At 49.7% G+C, this 27374-nt stretch overlaps 1 protein-coding gene across 1 annotated transcript; it reads right to left on the bottom strand.

The window, feature by feature from the left end:
- Positions 1 to 11507: 11507 nt before the first annotated feature.
- LOC144153909 (uncharacterized) lies at positions 11508 to 26622 on the bottom strand. Its single transcript, XM_077685705.1, has 6 exons — positions 26348 to 26622; positions 23288 to 23400; positions 22032 to 22170; positions 15398 to 15471; positions 12091 to 12310; positions 11508 to 11524 (listed from the first exon to the last, which is right to left on the bottom strand). Exons 1-6 carry the CDS (start codon positions 26535 to 26537, stop codon positions 11508 to 11510), a joined length of 753 nt encoding a protein of 250 aa, XP_077541831.1. The 5' UTR covers positions 26538 to 26622.
- Positions 26623 to 27374: the final 752 nt, after the last annotated feature.

The raw sequence follows: 27374 nt of genomic DNA on the forward strand, positions 1-27374 counted from the left end.
AATGCCCCAACCGACCAACTCAATGACAGAGATCAGTAATGTCATGCTGATACTTAGTCGGAACTACAATCTGGTCAAACGTGCGACCTTTTGCATCCTGGTAGTGGCGGTACAAGATGCCGTTTTTGACGGGAAAACTGACATTCTTCCTCGCCACCCCTTCTCTGACTGTGTTTCAAACCTCCTTAAGGCTAGGATCGCTTTTCTGCTGCTCGATGAGCTCGTCTCTTGTCACTTTCTCCCGTACATTGTCTAGTGATTTTGATACAGGCAACACGAGCAGCCCCTCTTCCGATTCCCCTTCAGCTATATCAGCGCTAGTCTCCTCCGACCCCTCTCTCTTTTTTTCAGTAGGCGACGGGATAGTAGACTCCGCTGAGCTGACTCCAGCTGGTGTTGCTGTACTTCCGGTGAAACTCGGTTCTTTCAGCTCTAGTTCGGCCGCTAGCGCGCGTGCTTTAGCTCTTTTCAAGGCTTGGACTGTTCCCTCGTGAAAACTTTTCCCTTGTTCTCCAAGCAGACGGTCGGTCTGATTCGAGAACAAGTAGGAGGACTGCGAGGGAGCTTGTCTGACACCGCCGCTTCCGTCCCCACTTCTCCGAACGGCCCAGTGATGACTACTCGAGCTACCGGGAGACAAATGCTTCCCTCTTGCAAAACCGGTTTAATCCATGCGCACTTGCCGTTGTAATCTGCTTGTGCCACATACTCCGGGTGCACCAGATCAATGGTTGCCCCACTGTCTCTTAAGACGCGGCATGGCTTTCCGTTCACTGTTAGGTTAAAAAGGTACGGACTGAGAAGCTCCTCGCTAGTGGCAGAGTCACAAGTATACGAAAGGGCTGGTCTGGGTCTACGACAGCCTAGGGCAATATGACCGACCTCCTTGCATTTGTAGCAGGTAGGTGGTTGCCGCGCGTCAAAAGGACTCTTTTTGGAAGAAGTCTCCCAAGCCTTTCCCTCCTGTTTGTTTTGTGATCCTTGACTACTTGCAGCGAAGTCCGCCTTTTTCTGTGCCGTCATACCTGCGCCAGCCCCCTGCTTCGCCGTCCAAGATTTTCCTTTATCTCCCGCTTTTGCGGGAGGAACCTCGTTCCTTTCTCCCCGGCGTGACGCGTACTCATCAGCCAAGTCGGCAGCTGCCTGCACTGTTACTACTCCGGCCCTATCTTGGATCCAGAGCTTCATTGGCTCTGAAAGCTTAGAAAAAAACTGTTCGAGAGCCACTGCTTCAAGAGCCTTTTCGAAGTTCCCAAAAGCGCTGGCTCCCTTCATCCATTCTACCAAGTTGACCTTCAACTCGTAGGCAAACTCAGAATACGTGCTGCCCTGCTTCTTGCTAAGATTGCGAAACCGCTGCCGGAACGCATCTGACGAAAGTCGGAACCTCTTTAGAAGGCTATCCTTCACTTTGTCATAATCGTCGGCATCCTCCATCGGAAGCCGCGCGATCACATCCGCTGCTTCACATGGCAGCAAACTTAGCAAGTTTCGAGCCCATGTGCTACGGTCAAGCTTTGCTTTTTCACAGGTTCTCTCGAAGTTCACGAGAAAGAGGCCCACATCTTGCCCTACTTTGAAGGGTTGCATTAGCTTAGATAAATCACAAAGATTTTGTCTTCCTGCTACCTCTACTCCTTGAACCTCAGCCATCTTCCTCACTTCCACCTCCAGGCGCAGCCGTTCTACTTCCAGTTCCTTTTGCTTTAGCTGGCACTCCTGTTGCTCACGCCTGTTCTCACGCTCCTGTTCCTGTTGCTTTTGAATCTCGTTCCATGTTTCTGTAATATCTTCACTGCTCAGATTCAAGCCCTCGATAGCGTGAACAATTGCGTCTTTCTTCATCCCCGAATCTACTTCTGCTCCTAGCTCCTCCCCCAGAATCAGCAGCTGATTCTTCAACAAACGCTTCCAATCCATGACAGAGAACTAGTGTGGTGCGGCTCACTCTCTACCCAGAAGTTCCGGAAAAACTGCTTCTGTGGTAGCCTCTACCAGCGAAAAGATTGCACTTCTATCTTATCAGCCTGGCAACCAAAAAACCAAAGCCAGCACTCACCAGTTCACAGCTGTCAGTCTCCATGATCTCGGCGTGTTGTTCATTCTCCGACGTCCAGGCTCAGATCCAACCGCTTGCCATCCAGTTGTTGCGTCTTGTAGCGAGTTGTAGCGACCGCAGTCTGCTGGTAGCGGGGCCGGTCGCCGCCGCTTCGTCGAGCCAGGACAAGAGGAGAGCTTAGAGCAAACTCAACGGGTTTATTTACATTTTTACAGTGAGTTGTCGAGATGAAGACATAAGACCTTGGCGGGCCGCAGCACGCCCTTTTTGTTGACCCCCGATCCCTAGATCCCTAGGTTAGGGATCCCCATACAAAACAATGCGGACCAATGGTGATGTGTACGTTCCTCGCTGTGAAGCACCGCCCTCGGGTAGGGACACGCCTTTCAGGTATGTCGGCAGATGTGCAGCACACGCACACACACACACCCTTGCCACTCGTCAGGAGCCTGTAGTAGAGGGGAATAGTAGAGCCTGTAGTAGAGGGCGCCGCGTATGCTTTTGGTGTCTGCCGCGCGATGCGTTCCCAGGGAGCCTAACAGCACAGATTAACAAGGTTCGTGGAATCACTCCGGGAAGGGTTAATGGCTTGACCATTGCCACTGCCTTCTTCGCTGTGCTGCCGCCGCCACGGGGTCCCATTGTCCGGTCGTCGCCGTCTGGGCTTTCACGCGCACACGCGTTCAGTTGCTCAGGCCGGGGGAATACCGGCGGCTCCTTAATCCCTTTTGGGGCAACAACACTCAACGCCGCTCAAAAGCCGCTGTCAATCAGTGGCCGCCGCCGCGTCTGGTCGGCCTCCTTTCGTTTCCGTCGACAAGCGGTGGGGTGGTCGACCGGCAGGCGACTGACCCGCGCAAACATGGCGCCAGTGAGTCATAACAAGGCATCCTTTATATACGATTCAAGAGCTACGAGTTGATCGTTCGTCGATCGCCCCACCCTCAAGCCTGCCTGGCAGCCCTCGAGAAGACCATTGTACTCGAGGAAGTACACGAGCCTGCGATTGATCATCTTCTCGAGAAGCTTGCACAGGCAGCTCGTCAGGGCTATTGGACGGTAACTTGAGGGGGACAACGGGTCCTTTCCCTCCTTCAAGAAAGCCACTACAATGGCCTCCCTCCAAGAGTGTGGAATGTGCCCCGAAAGCCATATCTTGTTATATAGGTGTAAGAGTGTTAGAAGAGTGCCTGCGTGCAGGTGTTGTATGATTGTGTATGAGTTGTTGTCTGGGCCTGGAGCTGAGGGTTTACACGTGTCAAAGCAGCCCTGAGCTCATGCAGTGAAAACTCTGAGTTATAAGATGTTGACCTATTGTTATCTAGTATAGGCTTCGTTTCGGCCGTTTGTTTGTGTTTCATGAAAGTGTTTCTGTAGTGTGCTGAACTGGAAACGTGTTGGAAGTGTTGTGCGAGTGTGTCAGCCTGGTCTTCGAGTGTGTCCCCTGTTGTGCTGACCAGAGGCAGGCTGTGTGCTTGTTGTCCTTTCAGTTTGCGTATTCTCGTCCATACTTTCCGTGTGTCTGTGTATGAGTTTATTGATGTTATGAAGGAACGCCAACTTTCTCGTTTTGCCTCACGGCGCACACATTTTCCTAACGCCTTGGCCTGTTTGAACAAAATGAGGTTACCCGACGTGGGGTACCGACGAAGGATACCCCACGCCTTGTTCTGGGCCTCTCGCGCCCGCCTACAGTCCTCATTCCACCACGGCCTCCGCTGGTCGCGCGGGGCACCAGAGGCGTGGGGAATGGACTTTTCGGCGGTGTCGAGGATGTGCGCCGTGAGGAGTTGGGCAGCTTCTTCGACGTGTAGGTGTCCAATGGATGTGTGGTGTAGTTTGGATGTCTCTGTAAATGTATTCCAGTTAGCTCGTGCTTCATTGAACCTATTATGGGAAGATGGACTGCATGGGCCTTTACCTGTGTATGTGAGTGAGGTGGGGAAGTGGTCACTACCGTATTGGTCAGTGCCCACACCCCACTCGAGGAGAGGAAAGAGAACGGCTGAGCCAATCGCCAAGTCAAGACATTAGTATGTGTTGTGTCCTAAGTTATGGTATGTAGGCTGTTTATTGTTGAAAAGGCATGCTCCTGAAGATGTAAGGAATTTCTCTATCAGGCGACCTGGGCATCCATGCGAGAAGAGCCCCAAAGAGAGTTGTGCGCATTAAGGTCACCTGTCAGGATGTACGGTTCGGGCAGCTGATCAACCAGCGCCTCGAAGTCAGAATTTAAAAGTGAAACATCAGGAGGAATGTATATGGAGCATACCGTTATTGACCTATTAAATATTATTGTTCGAATTGCCACAGCCTCAAGGACAGTGTTCAGAGTGACAGGGTGGCAGGCTAAAAATTTCCGGGCAATTATGGCCACACCGCCAGAAGAGTGTGTGCAGCCATCCCTGTCCTTTCTGGAGACCATGTAACTATTCAAGAAATTTCTGTGCTTGGAATTCAGATGTGTTTCCTGAACACCCATTACACTTGGCTGATTAGCATGCAGTATTTCGTATACATCGTCAAGATTTTTAAGCAGGCCTCTACAGTTCCATTGGATTATGTTTTCTCTTCCCATTATTTAGTGTGAGAGCTACTGGAGTGTGTGTGTTTGTGTCGTCTTTCGGCGCTGTGACTCTCGCCTTTTTTGGCTTGTCGGGAGGCTTTGGCGTCGGGACGCGTTATTTGCGGTGCACCGCAGGCAAGAACGGCACGACGTCCATCTCATCGTCCGATGTCCTGGGTGTGCCCGTAGAACCGGGCCCCCCGGACTTGGCCCCCCTTCGGGTGACCTTCGCTTGACCCGCCACCGCCGCAGGTTTCGGGGGCACCAGAAGTGGCACGGGCGGTGCGGTGGCGGTGGAAGCCGGTGCGGGGCCCGTGGTGTCCATGGCACTCTCCAACGCACTGAAGGACGGGGAGGCAGGGACGGGAGCAGCACCGGTCCCGACGGAAGAGGTTGCCACCACAACCGCTGCTGCCTCAGCAAGCGGCGTGGTGGCGGGTTGGGCTGCCAGGGCAACCCAGGAGGGGGGGAGGGACCAGGTCAGACTCGCTGAACTGGGTCCCTGTGGAAACCAGACGCCGCTCCGCCCCCGGCGAGCTGCGTCGGCGTACCTCCCCAGAGGGAAAGAGGCGAACCTCTTCCACGCCTCTGGGAAGGTGATGTTTTCTGTTACCTTGAGGTTGATTATTTTCATTTCTATTTGAAACTTTTCGCATTTCCTGGAGTAGGTCGCATGTGGGCTCCTGCAGTTTGCACAAGTGAGGATGTCAGAATTACAGTTATTGGTGGGGTAGTCCTGCGCGGCGCATTTCGCACATGTTGTTTTGCCGCGGCAAGAGGCTGTACTGTGCCCGAACCGCTGGCACTTGAAGCAACGGCGCGGGTTCGGAACGTAAGGACGAATGGAGCATCGAATGAAGCCTCCGTTGATATGTTCAGGAAGTGAGGACCGGTTAAAGGTCACGATAATATGTTTCGTGGGGATTATGTTATCGTACCTGCGCATCGGGATGCGGCGCACAGCTGTGACGCCCTGATCCTTTAAACCTTCAAGCAGGTCGGCATCTGTTTCCGTAAGAAGATCTGCCTCCGAAATCACACCCTGGGAGCTGTTGAGGCTCCGGTGGGGTGTGACCCTGATGTCCAGATCATGGATGCGGGTTTGTTCAAGAAGAGTGCGGGCTTGTTATTCAGCATGGAGTTCTATAAGGATTTCTCCCGTCCTAAGCTTTTTAGCTTGATACTTTCGACCTATTGTGTTTTACAAGAATTTCGAAACCAGGAATACAGACAGGGAAGCGACAGGTCTTGCTGAGTCAGCTGACTATCACAAGGAAACGAGCATAGTTATTCGCAGTTGTTGACAAGACAGTTGTTGGAAGAGGTGGGAATGATACTTTGGTGCGGCCCCTTTTCAGGGACCGATCACGTTTGGGGGGGGTTTGAAAATGCCCTATAGCATAGTATAAAAGCAGGGAGACGGGGGTACTTTCTTCTTTAACCTTACCCTGGTAGTCAAAGAGGTCCCGGAGCTCCCTGCCTGGTGAACAGACAGGGATCCCATCCGCCGGAGCTTGACCTGGGCTCCGACGGCCACCGTTCGTGGTTTCTAACCCTCCACCTATAAACACATCGCCACGGTTGGATCGAGCTTATGTTTGGGGGCTCGGGGTCCGCGATATCGCCAGTACCGTCACCAAGATTGCTCAAAGTGAACGCAGTCTTGCATTCATCGCCAGGACGCATCTCGACCTGAAGGTACCCCTTGCTGGCGTCCAGTATAGAGAAATACTTCGCGCCACCAAGATTCGCAACGATCTCGCCTACGCTCGGGAAGGGGTACGCATCCTTTTTCGTGACCGCATTCAGCCGCCGGTAGTCCACGCATAAACGCCAGCTACCGTCTTTCTTTCGAACGAGCACCACTGGGAACCCCCAAGGACTTGTTGAGCGGGGGATAATGCCTGTTTTCAGCAGTTCCTCCAGCGCCTCATCAGTTGCCTGCCGTTTGGCGGGGCTGACGGGACGGGGTTGCATTTCCATGGTTGAGCATCGCCGGTGTCTATGCAGTGCTGCACCAACTTGCTGCAACCTGCTTGCTCAGTGAATATCTCGCCTAAGTCTGCTAACAACGACAAGACGCGGTCACGCTGCGCCGCTGTCAGCTCTCTAGCGTCTGCTAGGAGCGCGCGCAACTTCTCCTCCCGGCCTCCGGATGGAGAACGTGCGGCGCAGGAGAAATCAGCCGCGGCGGCAACAAAGACCGGGCTCGGGGGTTACTGCGCGCGCCGGCTACCTGCTGCGCCAGAAACGACTACTTCTGTCGGCGCGGGGGAGTGCGACGTTTCGGCCGCCTGCCCGTTCAGCGGTTTCGCTGCAAATGGCGGCTCGGCGAACGGTTTGAGCGGCGAAAACGGGTTCTATCGATAGCCTCCGTTGCCGATGTCGACGACAAGCCCAGTCTTAGGCATGAAGTCTCTTCCCAAAATGACTGGGACCGTGAGCCCGGGCAAGTGAACGAAACGCATTCGCCGCACACGCTGGCCCCAGCGAACGACGAGGCGTACGTCACCGCCTGATGTTGCATCACCACACGCCAGCTGAAGCGGCAACTTCCGCGCGCGCAGCCGAATGGCTTTGCGCTCGAGATGGGAAACGGCCTCGTCACCTATTAGCGAAGTGCTTGCCCCGGTGTCCAGCAGTGCCTTAAACTCTCGCCCCGCGACTGGAGGTCGAGAAAGGGCGCCGGCACATTTGTCGGGACTCCGACTCTGTACGCGGCGGGAGCGATGTCGATGCTTGCCTCTCGGGTGCTTCTATCCGCCGCCGGTGGGCTCACCGATGGCTGAGCCCGTTTCCCTGCTCGACTGGGCAGAATCGCGCAATGTGACCGACCTGGCGACATTTGTAGCAGCGCACGGGGCTCCGTGCTGCGTGACGCGATGGTTGAGGCTGCTCGGGCGCTCCGCGACCGACTGGCCGCATACGGTTCTCTGGGAGCGAGTTGTGAGCGGGTGCAGGCAACTGCGGCAGCGCCGATCCCGTGTAGGGACGCCCGACTGGGCGCGCGTTCGCCGGCCGATCGTCCAACCGGTTTGCTCTGTGCTCTGCGCGTGGGGCTGGCAGGGAATCCGGCCGTATCGCCTCCGCGCAGCGCAACCCATACGAGTAGGGGTCCAGTGCTCTGGCCGCAAGATCGAGCGTCTCTCGCTGGCTGGGTATCAACGTAGAGCCGGGCTCGGCCCGTCCGCTGCCCGTAACGCCGCGGCAACCACAGCTTGGTTCCAGTGTTTCCACCGGAGGCGGCGGTGGTCGATACGCGCGTGCAGCCGCGACTGCTGCTTGCATGCGGCGAGCTTCGGCCGCCAGCTCCTTGAGGTCCCTACAACTGCAGTTCCTCAAGTACAAGGCAAAGGTGGGATGGCATTGCCTGACGACTCGATCGACCCACTCCGAGCTCGGGGCATGTGGGTCGCCGTACTCGTAAAGCTCCTGCATCGCACGAACGTACTCGACGAGCGATTCATCCGGGGCTTGGGTGCGCATTTCCAACTCCCTACTCATTGTTGGTAGGTAATCGATGGGCAGGAATTCTTCCTTGAACATCGTTCGAAAGTCATCCATCGTGCGCGCCGTATGGCCTATCATCCGATACCACCGGGCGGCCTGGTCGACTAGGGCTGCGGGCAGGACTCTGCGCAGCACCGCGCTCTCGCTGATGCTGGCCGCCTGCTCGTAACGGCTTAGAGGCAGCAGGAAAGCGTTGGCGCTCGACTGATCGCCGTAACCGCTGTACGCCGGCACCGGTAGCTGCACCCTGGGCTCGGGTGAGCGCGCCGCCTGCAGCGCCTGCTGCATAGCGCTTGCGAGAGCGTTCGCGATGCAAGCTGCCTCTGCAGACATTCCTCCGCTTACGGGCGTCTGCGAGCCGACTGGCACGAGAGGCGCGCTGTTTGGGGCTTCAGCGTCTGCGTAGGCCCGGCACCTGGAATATGAACGCGCAGCGTCGACTGACGAAGAGCGCTCGTGGAGCCTTCCGGGATTCCCGTTGCTGCGCAAGCCGCGGATGCGGTTGCGTAGGGGCCGTGGAGAAGGGGGATCCGAGCCGCGTCGGCAGCTACGGAGGACGCTGTTGATGCAGGGCATCGTGGAGGCTCCCGGGCATGACCACAAAGGTCGGCCAACAGCATCAAATCCGCCAACTCATAGTCGTGTGCCATGTTCCTTTTTGGAGCTAGCGAACCTCGAATTCGACTGAAGACGAGTCCCACGTTGGTACGCCAAAAATGTGGGGACCAGGGTTCCGGCCGCAAGGCTAGCTCGGCTCAACTCCGCCACGGACTGCCGACCGGCGTAGCGGCAGAGAGCAGCAAGGAACACACGAACACAACGAAACTGCCAAAGTCGCGTTTATTGGCGCTCCACCAATAAAGTAGTCGACTCCTCGCTCGTCCCGACCCAGCCGTAATGCGAGGATCAGGAGGCAGGCGCAAAGGGGTAGACAAAGGAAGGGGAAAGCCGGATCTCCGGTACTCACGTCTCTCCTCATTGACCGCTCCAACCCAAGAGACCCTTCCTTCATCCCGCGCCCCGCGACCGGCCCACCGGGGCCCCGAAGAACCGGTCACGTGACGAGCGATCGCCGCGCCACGACACGCCTGCGCCGCGGCGGGAGCGACGCATCTGCCCAGGTGAGAGGAATTTTCCCCCCTCGACTCGGCTGTGGACGGCGAGGAATGGAGAACGCGCCAGGACTCTGGGTTTCCCACAAATTCTAACAAATCCAAAAAACCTTGAACCACATTCACTCAAAAACCGTACAGAACCACACTGAATTGCTGTTTTCCCTTATAAAAATTTTTACGTCCAGTCAAAAGACAGTCTATTTCCCGGAGGCAATAGACCATGTATGTCCTCTGTGTGTCCCCTGTATTGGAATTTGGCCACTTACTTTTTGTGTCCTCCAAGGGTCCTTTGTGTTTCCGTCCGCCATGTGTACAGTATATTTCCCAAAGGCAATAGACAGCATGCGTCCTCCATTTGTCCAGTATGTTTCCAGAAGGCAATAGACTGTGTGCGTCCTTTGAGTGCCCTAAAATTGGCCACAGACTTTGTGTCCTCTATGCGTCCTTTGCATCTCACGTTTCCTCTGTGCGGCCTGGAAGTATCCGTCCACCTTTCTCCTTTCAGTGTTCCTGCGGTTGATGAATGGCTGCTAATAATCAAGTTCTCTATTCCTCATGCACTGAACATCCTTCGAATGGCAAGCGTGTTTATATAATACTTTGTGGCGCTTAGAATTGCTGCCAACCACGCAGTAAAACAGCGACGCATTTTTCTGCCTTTACAATGTTTATTTGAGTAACATTGTGAATAATTAAATGCAGTGTACTGAAAATTATGGCCATCATTATTTGGCCACCTGGCCGCGAGAAACCATTGAAGAAAGCGATCCGGTTATTTCTTTCCCGCTGACACCAAACTCCGAGCACGTAAAAGCTGCAAAAAAAATGAAAAGCAAGAACACAGCAGAATTATTATTTGCAGGCAATCTTAAGAAAACGGTCAACAGAAACGAACAAGTAACCTACATGACAAACATGCCGGTACATATCATTTAAGAGGCATTCACAGTTGTAGTTCGCCTATGTGTCACAGGGGTGATGATACAGGGGCAGATTATTTAAAGAGCTTGACCAACTCTAGATATCGCACCCCAGGGTGGGGCATCACTAAAGTTGTATTCAGTTAATTGATTGATTGACTGATTATGATGTTTAACACGCCGACGCTACACAGGCGATGAGGCGCGCCGTAGTGGAGGGCTCCGGGTTAATTTGGACCACCTGGGGATCTTTAACGTGCGCCGAAATCTCGAACACACGGGCGTTTTTGCTTTTCGCCTCCATCAGAAAAGCGGCCGCCGCGGCCGGGAATCGAACTCGCGTCCTTGGGCTCAGCAGTATTCGGTTAATTGGTTGCAACCAATTAACCAGAGCGCTCTAAAGCAAATTTAGAGCGCTCTGGAAAGTGGCTGCGCGTTTGGGTGTTCGGTTGGTTCTTTCGGAGCGTCAACCCCAGACTCTAAGATCTGGCGGCAAGCGATCACGTGACACCACCTGCGGCGTCAGTTATCTGCAGAGTCGGCAGAGTTAATTCTGCAACTTCGCAGCCACCGCACCAAGGCCTAGCCAGCATTTTGTTGTTGGAGTGTTTAGATAGATGTGGTGTTCTTGCTTCCTCCACTGCGACATAACATCATATCATACCGTATCATGCCAAAACGGAGACTGCTATTGGTGGTATAGGAACCATGTGCGCTGCTTTTGCAGCTCGGAATCGATGCCGAGGCCAAGACGACAACACCCCCGATCACGCGCGGCAAAGTTCACCGAGCTGTTTGGAATACGAGGGGCCACTGTACAGCCTCTACTTCACTGCACTTTGGCTGCATACCAGCATGTCCGAACTAGAGGCCACCGTTTGTTGAAGTAACCTGGTTGTTCACAGTAGCCGTGCCAGACGTGGCGCGGCACCAGGGTTGCCTGCTGCTCCAAGATCGAGTAAAGTGTTCAGATGGAGAGCAACGTCTCTTGCATGGATCTGGGGTGGCCTCCGCCTCGATACTCCAAGCCAAAGGATCAGAGCAACCAACCGACAACTAAGGAAGATGCAAACTTCGTCACGTGCACTTAGCAACGATAAATCGTACACAGGTTATGGAGTCACTGACGAGACTGATCAGGGCCTACATTTGCATTGGAAAATTGCACGAGTACTGCCCAACGTTCTGCCGAGATGGAGCTTCTTTCAGAGAACAAAAACAAAGTTTTGATCAAAAAAAATGCATATCGACTCCTGTCGGATACCAGCTTCATCAATTAAACAGCAGCTGCAGACCAGACACCAAACACTGTTTGCGGCCTGTTCAGAAGGTGTGGTCTACTCAATGCCGTTACCTTGTGATGAACACAGACAGGAATGTCTCAACACCAATTTTTGCGAAAACTACCACAATGTGGAAAATGGGAAGAATGGTCACCTGGGCATACACTGTGGCTGTTACCCCGATTTTCAAAACATCTCCGTTTATAAAAAAAAAACAGTTCACCAGGAAGATCCATAAAGCTGACAAATCTTTGCCAGATCTAATTTTAAATGCTTATCTTCACTGCTACTAATGCACAAAGGAATTTCGCACTTATCTGGTAATTGTACAGGACACAAGGCAATGTTTTAAATCTGCAGCTTGTATGCAAGCTTATTTTTATCCACCTGCTACAAGTTTTAATTCCGCTGTTGCTGCAGAATTTTACTTATATAGTGCCCTTTCGAGTAGCACCAGTTCTAAATAGCACAGTGTCCCACGTCCTCTTCCATATGTCTAACCTGCCAAAGCTGATAGCTTAAATACGCAGAAGAGCCTCCTAGCATCAGCTTCAGAATTCAAAAGCACGAAGTAAGTTGAACTTGAAAAGCGAACCAACAAAAGGGGGGGAGAGGGGGGCCTGCATTATGCTCTTACACAGCACGGCGTCCAGCCTCTCTGGATCCAGGGCCTTCTTCGTGGCAACGTCTTTCCTGGCGTTGCAAGCCTTCCCATGCAGAGAAGACCCGGCCAGCTCCTTTGCCGTGAACACTGCCCGCAGAAGCTCCCGGGCATATCTTGTGGGCTGCTTGCCTGCACTGGCTTTAATCCTGGCCAGCAGGCTCTGTGGCACCAGGACCCCATTCCCTATGTCCACCTATAAAGAAAGGAGTAAAGATAGACAGTAATGGTTCTTATGAGGATGCATCCAGCAGAGGGGGAACTATGAACAGTATACGAAGCAGCAAATTTCTCGGCATTGACGACCATCAGCTTCAACAACTTGCATATGCCTCTGCGTCAACATGTTAAGGAGAAACAGGTCGATTACTGAAAAACAATTACACGTCTGCGGGATTGAAGGCTCATAACTAGTTATCAATGATGCACCAATCCAAAAGGGCATACACCTAACGCTATAGCGGAGCGATAATCTTAATTCAGTGATGCTACTGATAAACAACAATTTAGAGCAATTTTTGGAGCACAAAAAAAACTTATTTCGGAGCACTAAAAAGTCAAATTTGGGCACACTTGATGGGAGAGCGCTGTTACAGTACAGGGGACAAATGCAGAGTGGAAATAATGTACAGAACGAGGGAAGCGCAAACTAACTGAAGATTATTCACAACAGAAAAAAAAAGTTGGTATGCAGATACCAACTAGATCATCAAGCCTTACTGAAGTTAATTTTGGGGCAGTTAAGGGCAACTAATATCAGTTTTTGAGGTCTAAATACAACAAAAATGTACAGCAAAACGTCGACGGGTAATAAATTGTCGGAAACCTTTTTTGGAACTCGTTTCGGATATTTTCATCATGTGGCCTGGGAGTAAAGCCTTGTAAAAAGACCCGACAGATGGTTACTTAGCTTTAGAGCTGCTCTGAGAGGCCTCTAACATTGTGAGCGCACGTTTATTTGTAGAGTATTGCAGGCCTACAGTATTGCAGCAATTAGGGAGGGGCCTTAGAAGGAGTGGGAGCTAGTGAACACAAACATGACATTACATTGGAAATTATATATATATATATATATATATATATATATATATATATATATATATATATATATATATATATATATATATATATATATATATATATATATATATATATATTTGAAAACTAAAGGAATACATTGTTTAAAGGGTAGGAGGGACAGGGCAAAGCTTTATACAGATATAGCAGACCAAAAAAGTAAGGAAACAGAACAGATTAAATGGAATTTTGTACAATATGGTCAGACCACGTCGCACAAAATACGAATTTTAAGCAAGCGGCTGTTCAATAAAAAAAGGTCTTGTTCTAACTACAGCTTTCCGAAGAGAATGGATTTGAATCTATTATTTGAAATTACAACGCTCCAACCATTAAAGATGAACTGCAGACTTAATGAACAAACAAAAGAAAAAGAAAGACGGCCCCGTCTAGTTGCCGCATTTTGTTTATTAACCCATTCGCTTGCAGGGCTTCGACGTCCGTTCTCGCAAGCTGTACCCCGCAACTTTCGCCCCCGCGAACTGCCCTGCGTGGTGTCGTAAATAAACCTCAATAACTTCGTCTATGTAACTCGCACGTGGACACTATGTTTCATTTTGTTTGGGAACATCTTCCGGAAGTATTGCACTCAAAAGTAACTTGAGAGTGTGGAAGGTCTTGAAGCAGAGGGGCATGTGAAGTGCCACTCCACATACCTCACACTCCCAGCGACACTAACAGCGATGTCCATAATGTAAAAAAATCTCCTTGTATCCCTTTGCGAGAGAGAAGTGTCTCGAGACGCACACACATTGCCTTCACAATCACTTCTGTTTTCACCGACACTCTAAAGGAGTAACCACATGGAGCGGCAGCGACAATTGTCGCTCAGCGTAACTGAATGGATGCGGTGGGCTAGTAGAGCGACGAGCTGTCGCCGGCACTACGGAATACACTGTCGCCGGGCGCCTCTGTCGCTTGCATATTACGCTCCCAGAAGTGAGCGACAGCGACCGAGGCGCCCGGCGACAGTGTATTCCGTAGTGCCGGCGACAGCTCGTCGCTCTACTAGCCCACCGCATCCATTCAGTTACGCTGAGTGACAATTGTCGCTGTCGCTTGTCGCTGCCGCTCCATGTGGTTACCCCTTCATCGGTGCTACTTAAGTAGCTGCTCGATCGTAACCACAGTAACTTTTGCCATCACTTTCGAATAGCACCTCGAGGAGTTCCTCGCATGTGCGAGTTTTCTTCTTTTGGGACGCCGTGTATCCGACGCTACATACCGACGCAGCGAATGGCTCCACAGAAAAAACATCCGCCAACTTCGTTTTTTTTTTTAAACAACCATGCTCAAAATACTGGACAACTATGTCCATCTGGTGTGAAAAAGACGAAACAACCCGATAACTGTGTAAAGATAAGCGCCTTTTACCGGGGCTTTTTCAAAACATCGCTCTTTCCGGAGCCTGTCAAATCGCCGGCTTATTGGAGTTTGGCCTTGGCGGAAGAGGATGGCGGATCGCCGGCTTCTGAAGCAAATGGGTTAAGAAGTATCAGATGCCCAATACTACCGCACGCTTGGCTTTACGTTCAGAAAAATAGAAATCCAATGTTGTAAGCCAAGCTAATGTAACCATTATATCAGCACGCACTCAGGATGCCGACCGCCGCCTCCCCTCTCTCAATCCTATGCACGACAATCGTCGGGGGGCCACTAATCGACACGCTTTGGAAAGCGCATAGAGTTTTAGCTGGCCATTTTTCACGGTCCACCTTGTTTTCGACAGTGCGCTCAGCGAGCCTGGCGAGCAAAGCGGACGCTAGCAGCCTAGCGCGTCCAGCATGTGCAATGGCGCTCCTGCTGGCTATCGGAGCAGAGCAGAGCCCAGCTTATGAAAGGCAAGAATCGTGACAAAAAAAAGGGAGGGGGGGGGGGGCCTTGCACACAGCACGTACCCCACACGGCAGTTTTTACAAGGAAAAGGCAGCCTAACCTTCATTTCTACAGCCAAATACTTCGACCTTTTCGAATTTCGGGATTCTGACCGAAGAGAATTTCGGACAACGTAGTTTTTTATCAAATATGCAGAGAAAAAAATAACGAATATTCACAAATGCCCGATGTAAACTGCCGACTCTGCAGACAGCACACAATTTGTGCAGATGCTATTTTTAGCCGAGTACAAACGGCGTTTGTATCAAGATGCCGAAGGGAATTCAGCGCAACAGTGGGAACCTAGACAAATTGAAACACGAAAACTAACCTGGGGTGCAACCACCGTTGCAGCGGGAGGCGCAGACGTGGCCTGCACGAGCTTTCTCACAAGCTTCGGCACATCTGAAGAATACATTCAAACAACACTGCATTATGAACTACCAAAAGGGCAAGTTTTCCGTATATAACCTTACCATCTCTAGACACTAGATCAAGGATTCATTATACGCATGACAAGAGTGCGACAAAGCAGATTCCCATCTTTTGATGATGTTAGTGCTTAATGGCGCAAGGCCAACGAGGGCAAAGAGCGCCAAAGAAGAGGTTATTTAATAAAGAGAGGTGATTACCTCACAAGGGTAGGCATAACAACGTGTAAGCCGAACATAGTAAAATCAATTAAAGATAATGGTGATGGCTGGTGTATAGGGCCAGATTTGATTATGCGTGATAGGAAATGAGGTTTAAAAACTTGATATCTGACAAATAGTCAAAGACACGTTTCACAGAAACCATTGCATCGTCACCTAGAAACATTGATGGATGTAGGGGAACATGTTGTCTGTAAAGTTCTCTGAAGTGTTTGTAACGTGTTCTGTGAAGTGCCTTGCATGTGATTAGTATGTGCACTACGGATAGGGCCTCTCCGCACCTGCCGCACTGGGGTCTAGAAGATCCCGTCAGCAGATACGAGTGCGTTGCATGGGTGTGCCCTATCCGCAGCCTACCCAAGGCGACTTCCATGTGTCTGTTATGTGAGTCAGATGTGTACCGTCCCAAGTGTGGCTTTATTACATGTAGTTTGTTGTCTGTCTGTTCATTCCAGTGTGTTTGCCATGTTCTGCGCAAGTGTTGTCTTATGTGTGGCTTGAGGTCTGTGTAAGGTAGTGTTGGTATGTCTACTGTGTTTCGGAGTGCACCATTGGCGGCCATTTCATCCGCCAGTTCATTTCCACCGATGCCAGAGTGGCCTGGCACCCAACACACAGTCACCTGAAGGTTTGAAGAATATGCCAACACAATTGATTTCAAGACAAGGTTAACTACATGGTTTTTCGATGGCTTTCCGGATGATAATGTACGGACGACACTCAGCGAATCTGTATAGATGATGGGTTTAGGAATATGATGTTCAACTATGTGATTTACAACAAGAAAAATGCCATATGCTTCTGCCGTAAAAATACTTGTCTTTACATTCATTGTTCCATATGCTTCGAAATTCGGCCCATGCGCCGCACAAGACACTGCAGTGAACGTTTTCGATGCATCGCTGAAAAACTCTGCAGCCTTGTATTTATCCTGCACATACATGAAATGCTGCAAAATCCCACTTTTTGGTGTCCTGTTCTTATTGTATTTTAAGAAAGACAGGTCACATGCAACAGGACGAAGATGCCATGGTGCTACAAGATCAGTGATAGATGACTTGAATGTGTCTGCAAAGGAGACCTCATGAATAGTGACCTCGGCCCTCACTCTGAGCGAGAAGGGAACAGGAATGGATGGGCGATTTAAAAACAGCTTTGATGTGGATGTATCATTAAAAACCGGTTTAAAAGGATGGTTGTCCATTGATGAAATTTTTGAGGCATATAACAAGTCAACATAGGTTCGCTGGTGTGATAAGCACCATTTGTCACACTCTGCGTAAAGACTCTGTACAGGGCTCGTACGGAATGCGCCACAAGAGAGGCGAAGCCCCAAGTGAAGCACTGGGTCGAGCATTTTAAGTGCTGTTTTAGTGGCTGACCCATAAACAACACTCCCATAGTCCAATCTAGACCCCACTAGGCTTGTGAAAATACGTAACAGGAGTTGCTTATCCGTTCCGTAGGACTGGTGGGACAAGATTTTAAGAATGTTGAGAGCCTTTAGACATTTATGTTTCAATTGTTTAATGTGAGGGATGAGTGTAAGCCTTTCATCCAACACCACACCTAAAAACTTGTGTTCCTTCCTCACAGGAATCGAAACGCCATTAAGGATAATGTCTGGGCCCGGATGGATCCCACGCTTCCTGGAGAAGACAACACAGGTGCTTTTTTCTGGGTTAAGTTTAAAACCGTTCTTGTCTGCCCAGCTGGCAAGTTTTTTGACACCGAGCTGGACTTGACGATCACAGATGGACATATTACATGATTTAAAAGATAGCTGGATGTCGTCTACATACATTGAATAAGAAATCGTAGGTGGCAATGCCTTCCCAAGGGAGTTCATTTTAACTATGAACAGAGTGCAGCTTAGCACTCCACCTTGCGGAACGCCGTTTTCTTGCACATGAACTCTTGAGAGTGCGCTACCTACTCTCACGCGAAACGTTCTTTCGGACAAATAACTAGCAAGGGTGTTGAGCATATGGCCCGAAACACCGAAAGACTTTAGGTCACTTAGGATCCCGTAACGCCAAGCGGTGTCATAGGCCTTCTCAAGGTCAAAAAATACCGTTGTGATAAACTGTTTGTGGATGAAAGCGTCCTTTATGTATGATTCAAGGGCGACAAGTTGGTCATTTGTAGATCGCCCCGCCCTGAAGCCTGCCTGGCAGCCCTCGAGAAGGCCGTTGTACTCATGGAAGTACACAAGTCTCCTGTTTATCATCTTCTCGAAGAGCTTGCAAAGGCAGCTTGTAAGGGCGATGGGCCGATAGCTAGCAGGAGAGGAAGGGTCCTTTCCTTCCTTCAGGAAAGCCACTACTATGGCCTCCCTCCAAGAGCGAGGAATGTGCCCCGAAAGCCATATGTTGTTGTATAGATGTAGGAGTGTTTCAAGAGTGTTTGGGTGTAGGTGTTGTATCATGGTGTATGTGATTTTGTCTGCACCTGGAGCTGAAGGCTTACATGTGCTCAGAGCAACCTTCAGCTCATGAATTGAAAAAGGAGAATTGTAAGAAGTGTGCGACTTCTTGCTATCACGCAGGGACTTCTTTTCCGCAGACGTTTTGTGCTTCATGAAAGTGTTTGTGTAGTGTGATGAGCTGGACACGTGTTCGAAGTGTTGTGCAAGTGTGTTGGCCTGGTCTTCGAGTGTGTCCCCTGTTGTGCTAACCAGGGGCAGGCTGTTTTTTTGTTGTCCTTTCAGCTTGCGTATTCGTGTCCAGACTATGTGTGTATCAGTGTATGAGTTGATGGAGGTGAGGAAGGTGCGCCAACTCTCCCTTTTCGCCTCACGACGCACTCGCTTCCCTAAAGCCTTTGCCCGTTTAAAAGAAATGAGGTTATCTGACGTGGGGTACCGGCGAAGGACACCCCACGCCTTGTTCTGGGCCTCTCGCGCCCGCCTGCAGCCCTCGTTCCACCAGGGCCTCCTTGGGCTGCGGGACCCACTGGAGGCCTGGGGAATGGACTTTTCGGCGGCGTCGAGGATGTGTGCCGTGACGAGTTGGGCGGCTTCCTCCACGTGTAGGTGTTTTATGGTTGTGTGGTGTAGTTTAGATGTTTCTGTGAATGTACTCCAGTTTGCTTTGGATTCATTAAACCGGTTGTGGGAAGATGGACTGCTCGGGCCTATACCTATATACGTTAATGAAGTGGGGAAATGGTCACTACCATATGGGTCCGTGCCCACACCCCACTCAAGACATGGAAAGAGAACTGCGGAACCAATAGCCAAGTCAAGATGAGAGTATGTATTGTGTCCTAAGTTATGGTATGTGGGCTGTTTTTTGTTGAAAAGGCATGCTCCGGAAGATGTAAGAAACTTCTCTATTAGGCGACCTCGGGCATCCGTTCTGGAGGAGCCCCAAAGAGAGTTGTGCGCATTAAGGTCGCCTGTTAGTATGTATGGTTCGGGCAGCTGGTCAACCAGCGCCTCGAAATCAGAGCTCAGAAGTGCAAAATCAGGACGAATGTAAATGGAGCATACCGTTATTAACCTATTAAATATTATCGTACGGATTGCTACAGCCTCAAGGACAGTGTTCAGAGTGACAGGGTGGCAGGCTAAGGATTTCCGGGCGACAATTGCCACACCTCCTGAAGAGTGTGTGCAGCCAACCCTGTCCTTTCTGAAAACCATGTACCTATTTAAGAAATTTGTTTGTTTAGAATTGAGGTGGGTTTCCTGGAGACACATGACACTTGGCTGACTGGCATGCAGAATTTCATACACATCGTCAAGATTTTTAAGGAGGCCTCTGCAGTTCCATTGGATGATGTTTTCTGTTCCCATTATTTAAGTTTAAGAATAACTGGAGTGTGTGTGTGTGTTTGTTCATGTGTCGTCTTTCGGGGCTGTTATTCTAGGATTTTTAGGCTTTTCTGTATGCTTCGACATCGGAGGCCGCTCCTTGCGCTGCGTAGCAGGCAGGAACGGCGTGACATCCATCTCCTCGTCGGATGCCAGAAGGGTGCCCGGCGGACCAGGCCCCCCCGGACTTGGCCCCCTTTCGGGAGCCCTTTGTTTGAGCTGCCACCGCCGAGGGCGTCCGGGGCACCAGAGGTGGCACGGGAGGGGCGGTGGCGGCGGGAGCCGATGCGGGGCCCCCGGTGTCCATCCGGTCGGCAACCTCCAACGCACTGGAGGACGGGGAGGCAGAGGCGGGAGCCGCACCGGTTCCCACAGAAGAGGTTGTCACCACAACCGCTGCTGCCTCAGCAAGCGGCGTGGCAACGGATTGGGCTGCCTGAGGCACCCCAGGGGGGGGCGGAGGAGGGACCAGGTCAGACTCGCTGAACTGGGTCCCTGTGGACACCAGACGCCGCTCCGCCCCCCGGCGAGCCGCGTCGGCGTACCTCCCCAGGGGGAAAGAGGCGAACCTCTTTCGCGCCTCTGGGAAGGTGATGTTCTCAGTTACCTTCACATTAATGATCGCCTTCTCCTGCTTAAACTTCTCGCACGTTCTAGAGTAGGCGGCATGGGGTCCCTGGCAGTTGGCGCAGGTGAGGGTTGACGATGGACAATTATCGGAAGGATGATCATGCTGAGCGCACTTTGCGCAGGTCAGACGACCACGGCAGGAGTTGGTTCCGTGCCCGAACCGCTGGCACTTAAAGCAGCGGCGCGGGTTTGGAATGTAAGGACGAATGGAGCATCGGATGAACCCTGCGTTGATATGGTCGGGAAGTGAGGAGCAGTTGAAGGTCAGGATAATGTGTTTCGTGGGGATTACCTTATCATCTCTACGCATCGTGATGCGGCGCACGGCTGTGACACCCTGATCCTTTAGACCTTCAAGAATGTCGGCATCTGTCTCATTAAGAAGATCTGCCTCAGAGATCACACCCTGCGAGCTATTCAGGCTGCGGTGGGGTGTGACCCTGATGTCCAGATCGACCATTTTCTTCTGACCAAGAAGTGTGGTTGCCTGCTGTTGGTTTTTTACTTCAACAAGGACTTCACCTGTGCGTTGTTTTTGGCATTGTAGGTTTTCCCAATTATTCCATCAAGGTATTTTGTAATTAAAAATACTGATTGTGAAGCAAGAGGGCGAGCTGAATCAAGAGATTCGACAACAAGGAAACGGGAGTATTTGTCTGGCTTTGGGAAGCTCATACTTGAAAGTGGAGGGAAAGAAACTTCGGTGCGGCCCCTTTTCAGGGACCGATCACGTTTGGAGGGGGGTTTTGAATTTTCCATACAGCATAGAAAAAAGCAGGGGACGGGGGTACTTTCTTCTCAAACCTTACCCTGATAGCCTGAGAGGTCCCGGAGCTCCCTGCCTGGTAAACAGACAGGGAGCCCATCCGCCGGAGCTTGACCTGGGCTCCGACGGCCACCGTTTGAGGCTTCTACCCTTCACCTTTAAACACATCACCACGGTAGGTTACAGTTTATGTTGGGGGCTCGGGGTCCGTGGTGTCGCCAACACCGTCACCATGAATACTCAAGGTGCCCCGTGCGGGGAGATTCCCATCTTTTACAAACAAGGTAGATTAGAATAACTGCAACATACAAGATGCCTGTTGTACCTCTAAGATCAGATATCAAAACTAAGATATATGGTTCATCAACATACAACATAGCTAGTTGAAGGGTTACTGAAGGCTGAATAACATTTTAAACAATAGATTGCACTTTTCATAGCTCATGCCTTTTGCTTGGTGATGAACAATGTCTGGCTTGCTTATAAATAAACCATTTAAGCTGTCATTCCTCTCTCCTGTTTCCCTTCCACTAGCTTTTTTTTTCGAAATTAGAGTCGTGTGCAAGCGAGCCGCAGCCCTTTCTTTTCAACTTAGCCTGGGCGCTTTTTCAATATTGTGCGTTCACACGCCGAAGCTACACCTTGGCTACACTGATGAATTTATTTACACCACCTGGGAATTGCTAACGTGCACTGAAATCTCGATGTATAGCCATTTTTGTACTGCATCAATCTTGTTTGAAAGAACGACTGACTACTGCATCTAGCAGCCAAATAGTACATGTTGCTACACATATCAATGAAATGTTATACCTGTCATTTGGGATGAACTAAATTACAAGCAGTTAAAGGTATACATGCTTCATTGTGTTTAAATGCTATTATAAAAGCTTGCAATCCAGGCAACAGGCCCTGTAGAAGCCCCCCCCCCCTTCTTTCTGCACCTTTACAAACAAGCCCTTCAATTTGCAGTAGTCCACAGGAAGTCCGAGGATTCTCCATGCTGCAGGAATATATGGGAAAAACTAAAGCTGAATTGCTTCTCGGGGAGCCTGGAACTGCTAATCTAAGAGCTCCATAATGAAAGATGTTTGCATACCAAGCAACTGGCGGGCTTCCTTCAGCTCTTCCTTCAGCAGCTTTACTTTTTTCTTTGCGGCTTCAAGTCGGCCCTCCAGGTTTTCGGCCTGCTGCACCGCTTCTTCCAGATGTTGCGCTCCACTGCAGCTGCACTTGCGCTGTGAAAAAGTGAGCAAGGCAAAGCCCGTGACTCGCGATATTAAATGGCATTGAATAAGTACGCATTGTTGTACATTACCTGCAATGTTCAATGCTAGTTTAAAAAGACAATGAAGACATGTGAACTATGGTCTACTGAGACGGCCTGGTTAGCATAAAATTTTAACACAAACTTCAATTAAAGAAGCTATAACATAAGAAAAACAAAAGGGTGGTGGCGTACAAACTTATTTTCGAAACTGCTTCTACACTGGACGACTAATTTGCTGAATTGGCCGATGCCAACAAAAAACTATCATGAATTGATATAGTATTAATGGACGTGTGGCTGGAGAAGTCTCCATTTTCAAAATGACGTTCTATAAATGATAGCGACAGTGCAAAAATGGGAAATTGAGACAAATTTAACGTAAACGCTACATGCGGCTGTGAGAGGCGAGGACACAGATATTTCTGACTGGCTAGAGTAACAGCACGGGAGCTTCCGAAATCGAAAGTATTTCAGACAAACTGCTCTTCCATGTTTTCGGAAGGCTACCAAAGATTTCAGGTGAGAATTGGTTTAATCGTCAAAAGCCAGAATGAAGCCCACGGCCACACTGATACGTACAAGGCATAGGGTTATAACAGTGAACTGGCAAATGCCACTTTACTCCCTCAAGCCAACGCTGAGATGCTTTTGGTAGGAGTGTCTGCCACACGCCGCTGCGACAAGGCTCGTGTCAAATTAGGGCTTCACATACAGGTTCTACGGCTATGCTACAAGGCGAGGCTTAGTGGAAGGCTACAAATCAATCTAGACTGCATTCCAGCTTATTTAAATGCATGCTGACAAAAACATACGACAATATTTGTGGCTCTGTGCAGAGTGCCCCTGTCACTCAGCGAGCACAAGTGTCCACGACTTCTTTCTCATGCAATGGGAATATTAAACGCTTCAGAACTGGACGCAAGGGAAACAAGGGATTCAAGTAGTACTGAAACATGAGTGCATAAAAGCACCCGACCTGCAATGCCTTCAACAAGCATTGAACAAGTTGTGAACATATACAACACCGTGGCAGAGATGAAAATATGATTGCAATTTTTTTCCCTAATATCTGGACAATGACTAACCTTGTCAGTTGTGGAGTCTTCTGTGGGGTCTGCAGTGCACTCGGTCAGGGGGACTTCTGCGGGTGCTGCTTGAGCAAGCTTCGTGCGCTTGCGTTCCATGGCAGCAGCCGTGCCTGGAGAGTTAAGCCAGAAATCGGGGTCAATCCTAGTACAAATTTACAAAAGCTACAATACTAGCACTTTCAGAAACCTGCGGTTAAGAAATATCCCACACACAGGCTGCAAAATGCTAGGGTGTTTAACTACCCTCATTCAGTCTTACCCTTTGCTATTTTAAATAACAGTTCCCCTGCTGCGTGCACCAAGAGTGGATGAAGCATTGCCTGACACTGCGAAGCTGAAATTGGCAAAAAAAGATAGATTTGCAGAGGTACAGCCATGAGCTCAAGTTTACGGACCATGGGAGCGGTGGCCAAAACTAACTGCTGCGCCGCCTGTTTGTGCGCTACCTGCTGTCGAGACCCCGCACAGCGCAGACACGGCCTATCAGTGTTACACCCATGCCAATATCGGTCGCTTTTTCGCGATTGCCTCGTGCTCCGATAAAGCGGCACCAGGGGATAGTCGCTGGCTTTTTACAGGCTGCTGGTGAACACACCTTTGGTGGAAACAGCATGCTCGCGTAATCGGCATTAACACTGCTCCGCTGGCAGAGTTGGTGCCCTGGTACTTATCTCGTGCTTACATGCAAGTCCGCATATCAGGCGAGTCCCACCGTTTTCAGACAAAGGACGGTGCAAGGCAGTGTTGCCCTAACCAGCTTATGTTTCCCTGGCGCTGGTTTATCGAAGTGTGGGGTAGTCACTAAGAAGCAAGTGATAGTAGCATCCATGCAATACTGATTGGCCGCGCCTGCGCTGTGTGTGTGTCTCGACAGCAGGCGCCATGCAACCAGACGACGAATCGGTTAGTTTTGGCCCCGACTCCCATGGTCCGCAAATTTAGCTGTACATGCAAATTGCAAATTCACTTCAAAGCCCACTTCGAACCTGTACAGTTACAAGAAAACAACATGTGGCAAGGCTCGGGTAGTAGTAAAAAAAAGTGCAGTGGACTGGGTACACTCCAGGGGTCACGTGAAATGCACAAACTTTTGTATAGATCACAAAAGTATTTTTTCTTTATTACATTCACCTAAATTGGGCCCTTTTTATTTTATGATTGGATTAAGCCTGTTACACTTAGTGAAGCAAGCAGAGGCACTTTTTCTTTTGTAGACTCTTATTTTACGCCTGCATATGTCCTAAGCAGCATCCTGAAATTTCGCCACGTATACGGCACATTTTCAGCTTGAACATTTCGCAATTACTTTATTGATGGACAGGTTTCAAGGTTGAGGTGGACTACACACGTTCACAACATAAAAGTTAAGGCTGCACGTGCTTTGGGCTTTCTAAGACAAAATTTCAGGGAACTTCTATCTAACTTAAAGAAACTGTATTCACTCATGTGCGCTCATTGTTAGAGTACGCATGTGTTTGGTGGGCTCCGTATACCAAAGAGCTGGCTGATATGCTTGAAAAAATACAGAATAGGGCAGTGCGATTTGTTTTAGGTAATTGGGATCGTCAACTTAGCATGACAAAAAGCAAAAGTGAACTTAAATGGGAAGACTTGAAAGATCGTAGACGAAACCGCAGGTTGAAATTTTTTCATAATATCTACCATTCGAAAACAGGAATCGAAAAGGAAAAGTATATCCAAGCGCCATCCTACATATGCCAAAGAAGGGACCACAGTCATAAAGTAAACGAACTTTCCTTTAAAGGCGACGCCTTGCGCTATTCATTTTTTGTTAGATCAATTCGAGTGGAATGATCTTCCGCCTATGATTGTATCCATTTTTTCTAATGATGGTTTTTACAGCGCTTTGTGTGATTAATTACATTGTTATTTGGTCTCAAATTTCATACTTTTATGTATCCCCCTGCAGTAATGCCTGCAAAGGCGAAGCAGGTATCAAATAAAAAAATAAAAAAAATTAAAAAGGTACGAAATTTTATTAGAAGCGAAGTCAGGCATTGCTCAAGTACCTATGTAGGCTAGAACAAGTAAACTTCGAAGCACGACTACCGAAACGCAGTGCCGAAATTTGGATACATGCATGCTGATAATATTTAAACACTGCAACATATTTTCATTAAAATGAAGAAAAACTGACAAGATTTTACATTTAAGGACTTTTCAGGACAATCATGTTGTCCAACGTAGCAACAGAAGTAGAAGCGGACTAAAAAGTGAAACGTCATTTTAATAAAATACATCTATCAATGCACTCTACAAAAATGACAGCCTTCCGAGAGGGCTAATGATAACATACAGCGGCGCTATTTCGTGCTGGCGAGACGAAAAAGGAGGCACCAGCAGGTGGCAAGAAAACCTCCGAAATAGGAATGCAGTGCGCAAGTGACCATGCATAAAAAAATCAAGTAGCCGACTAAAGAGGTGAATTAACGCCCCTCATAAATGTAGAGGTTCACTGAGGTGCTATTGAAACCTTCACGTAAAGGTTTGCACAAACGCTGAACAACGTTTTTCGCGCGTGGCACAACCGAACAATGCCTAGCACACGGCCCGGTGTCGGAAAGCCAGGCCCCTAGGCCTAACAGCGCATTACACGCACAGTACAAAGGAATGTCACCAACGGCCAAAACGAACGCTGGAGCATATTTGCCGTCCTTCCATTCCGCATCAATGGGCTCCGTCATCTCGTTTGCGTATTTGTGGTCATCGTTCAGTAGGCAATGCAGGCCCGCCGACTCAAATTTAGAGGTTCACTGAGGTGCATTTCGACTGCCTGTCCAGAACCAAGTGACCACAACAAATGAACTATTCCACCACCACGTCAAAAACAAACATAAATATACACATATTCCTCGCAAGTTATGCTAGCATTTCTTGTTTAGCTCCACCTTCTTCACGTGAAGGTTTGAACAAACGCTGAACAACGTTTTCGCGTGTGGCACAACCGAACAATGCCCAGCAATCCACCCGGTGACGGAAAGCCAGGCCCTGAGGCCTAACAGCGCATTACAATCAGTACAAAGAAATGTCACTTACCAACGGCCAAAACAAACGCCGAAGCACATTTTCCGTCCGTCCATTCGACATCGACGGGTTCCGTCATGACGTTCGCGTATCTATAATCATCGGTCCGACGGCATTGAAGGTCTGCCGACTTCAAACTTCTGAGAGGATAAACATCCCACTTCGGCTCGTTGGCCCACCTCACTAGTATGTAAGCACTCATATCGCTCGGGCACTTTCAGAAGGATGACGGTGACACCGGTGACACAAAGCGCGCGCAAAATTTTCCTTTTAGCAGCGGTTGCACACGGAACGCTTTAATCATAGCTATGGCGATTCCGCTGCAGGCTGCAGCGTCGATCCCCCTTGGCGACATGTACAAACATAACTATTACGGAAAAAACGACCCAGTCGCGGGGAAATGGAACAAAAAATTGTTTGATTTGTGCGCATATATACTCGCTCAAAATTTTAAGGTAATTTATGTAGCCTAAGCATTATTGTGAAGTTGTACACGTTAATATATCGGCGTCGTCTGCATACAGCGTTGGTCTTGCATGAAAGCTTAATTTATTTCTTGTTCAGTCTTAAACAAAACTTTCACTGCAGCGCTACTCTCGGATAACAGGCTCGACCTTATGCGCTAATAACAATGCACTGCAAGTCTGCATTATTATTGGCATAGAGTATTATGGGTCTCCCTGGCTCTAGAGTCCTTGCACTGAAGGGTTGGCCGTGTGGTGGCGCTACCTACCTTCGGCTGCCGATCTGCGTTGGTGTAACAAGACTTGGTTGCTGGCTAGTTGGTACATAACTGTAGAAACAAATAATTGCGCAAAGAGACGAGGACGGAGACGAGAGTGACAGGACGAGCGCTACTTCCAACTTTATTCTTCAAGGAAAGCCAACGCACATTTATACCCACATTTATGCGTTGGTGGATCATAGCAGACGATCGTGCACGCACTTGACGGGCACTATAGTTTTGATTGCCAAGTTAAAAGACTGAAGGAGGCGGGGTTTCCGGATGGCGCTATTGCAGCCACGTGCGAAAAAATCA

Source organism: Haemaphysalis longicornis, unplaced genomic scaffold, assembly GCF_048455015.1.
Source record: "Haemaphysalis longicornis isolate Haplotype H1 unplaced genomic scaffold, Haemaphysalis longicornis Haplotype H1 scaffold_1, whole genome shotgun sequence".
Taxonomy (NCBI): Eukaryota; Metazoa; Arthropoda; class Arachnida; order Ixodida; family Ixodidae; genus Haemaphysalis; species Haemaphysalis longicornis.

What these genes read in the sequence shown, in the direction of transcription:
- LOC144153909 (XM_077685705.1), bottom strand. Translation starts at nt 26,537, where the DNA reads ATGAGTGCTTACATACTAGTGAGGTGGGCCAACGAGCCGAAGTGGGAT. An exon ending in GGCGTTTGTTTTGGCCGTTG is followed by an intron (nt 23,401 to 26,347) that starts GTAAGTGACATT and finishes TTAACTCTCCAG; the next exon opens with GCACGGCTGCTGCCATGGAA. An exon ending in CAACGGTGGTTGCACCCCAG is followed by an intron (nt 12,311 to 15,397) that starts GTTAGTTTTCGT and finishes CTTTCTTTATAG; the next exon opens with GTGGACATAGGGAATGGGGT.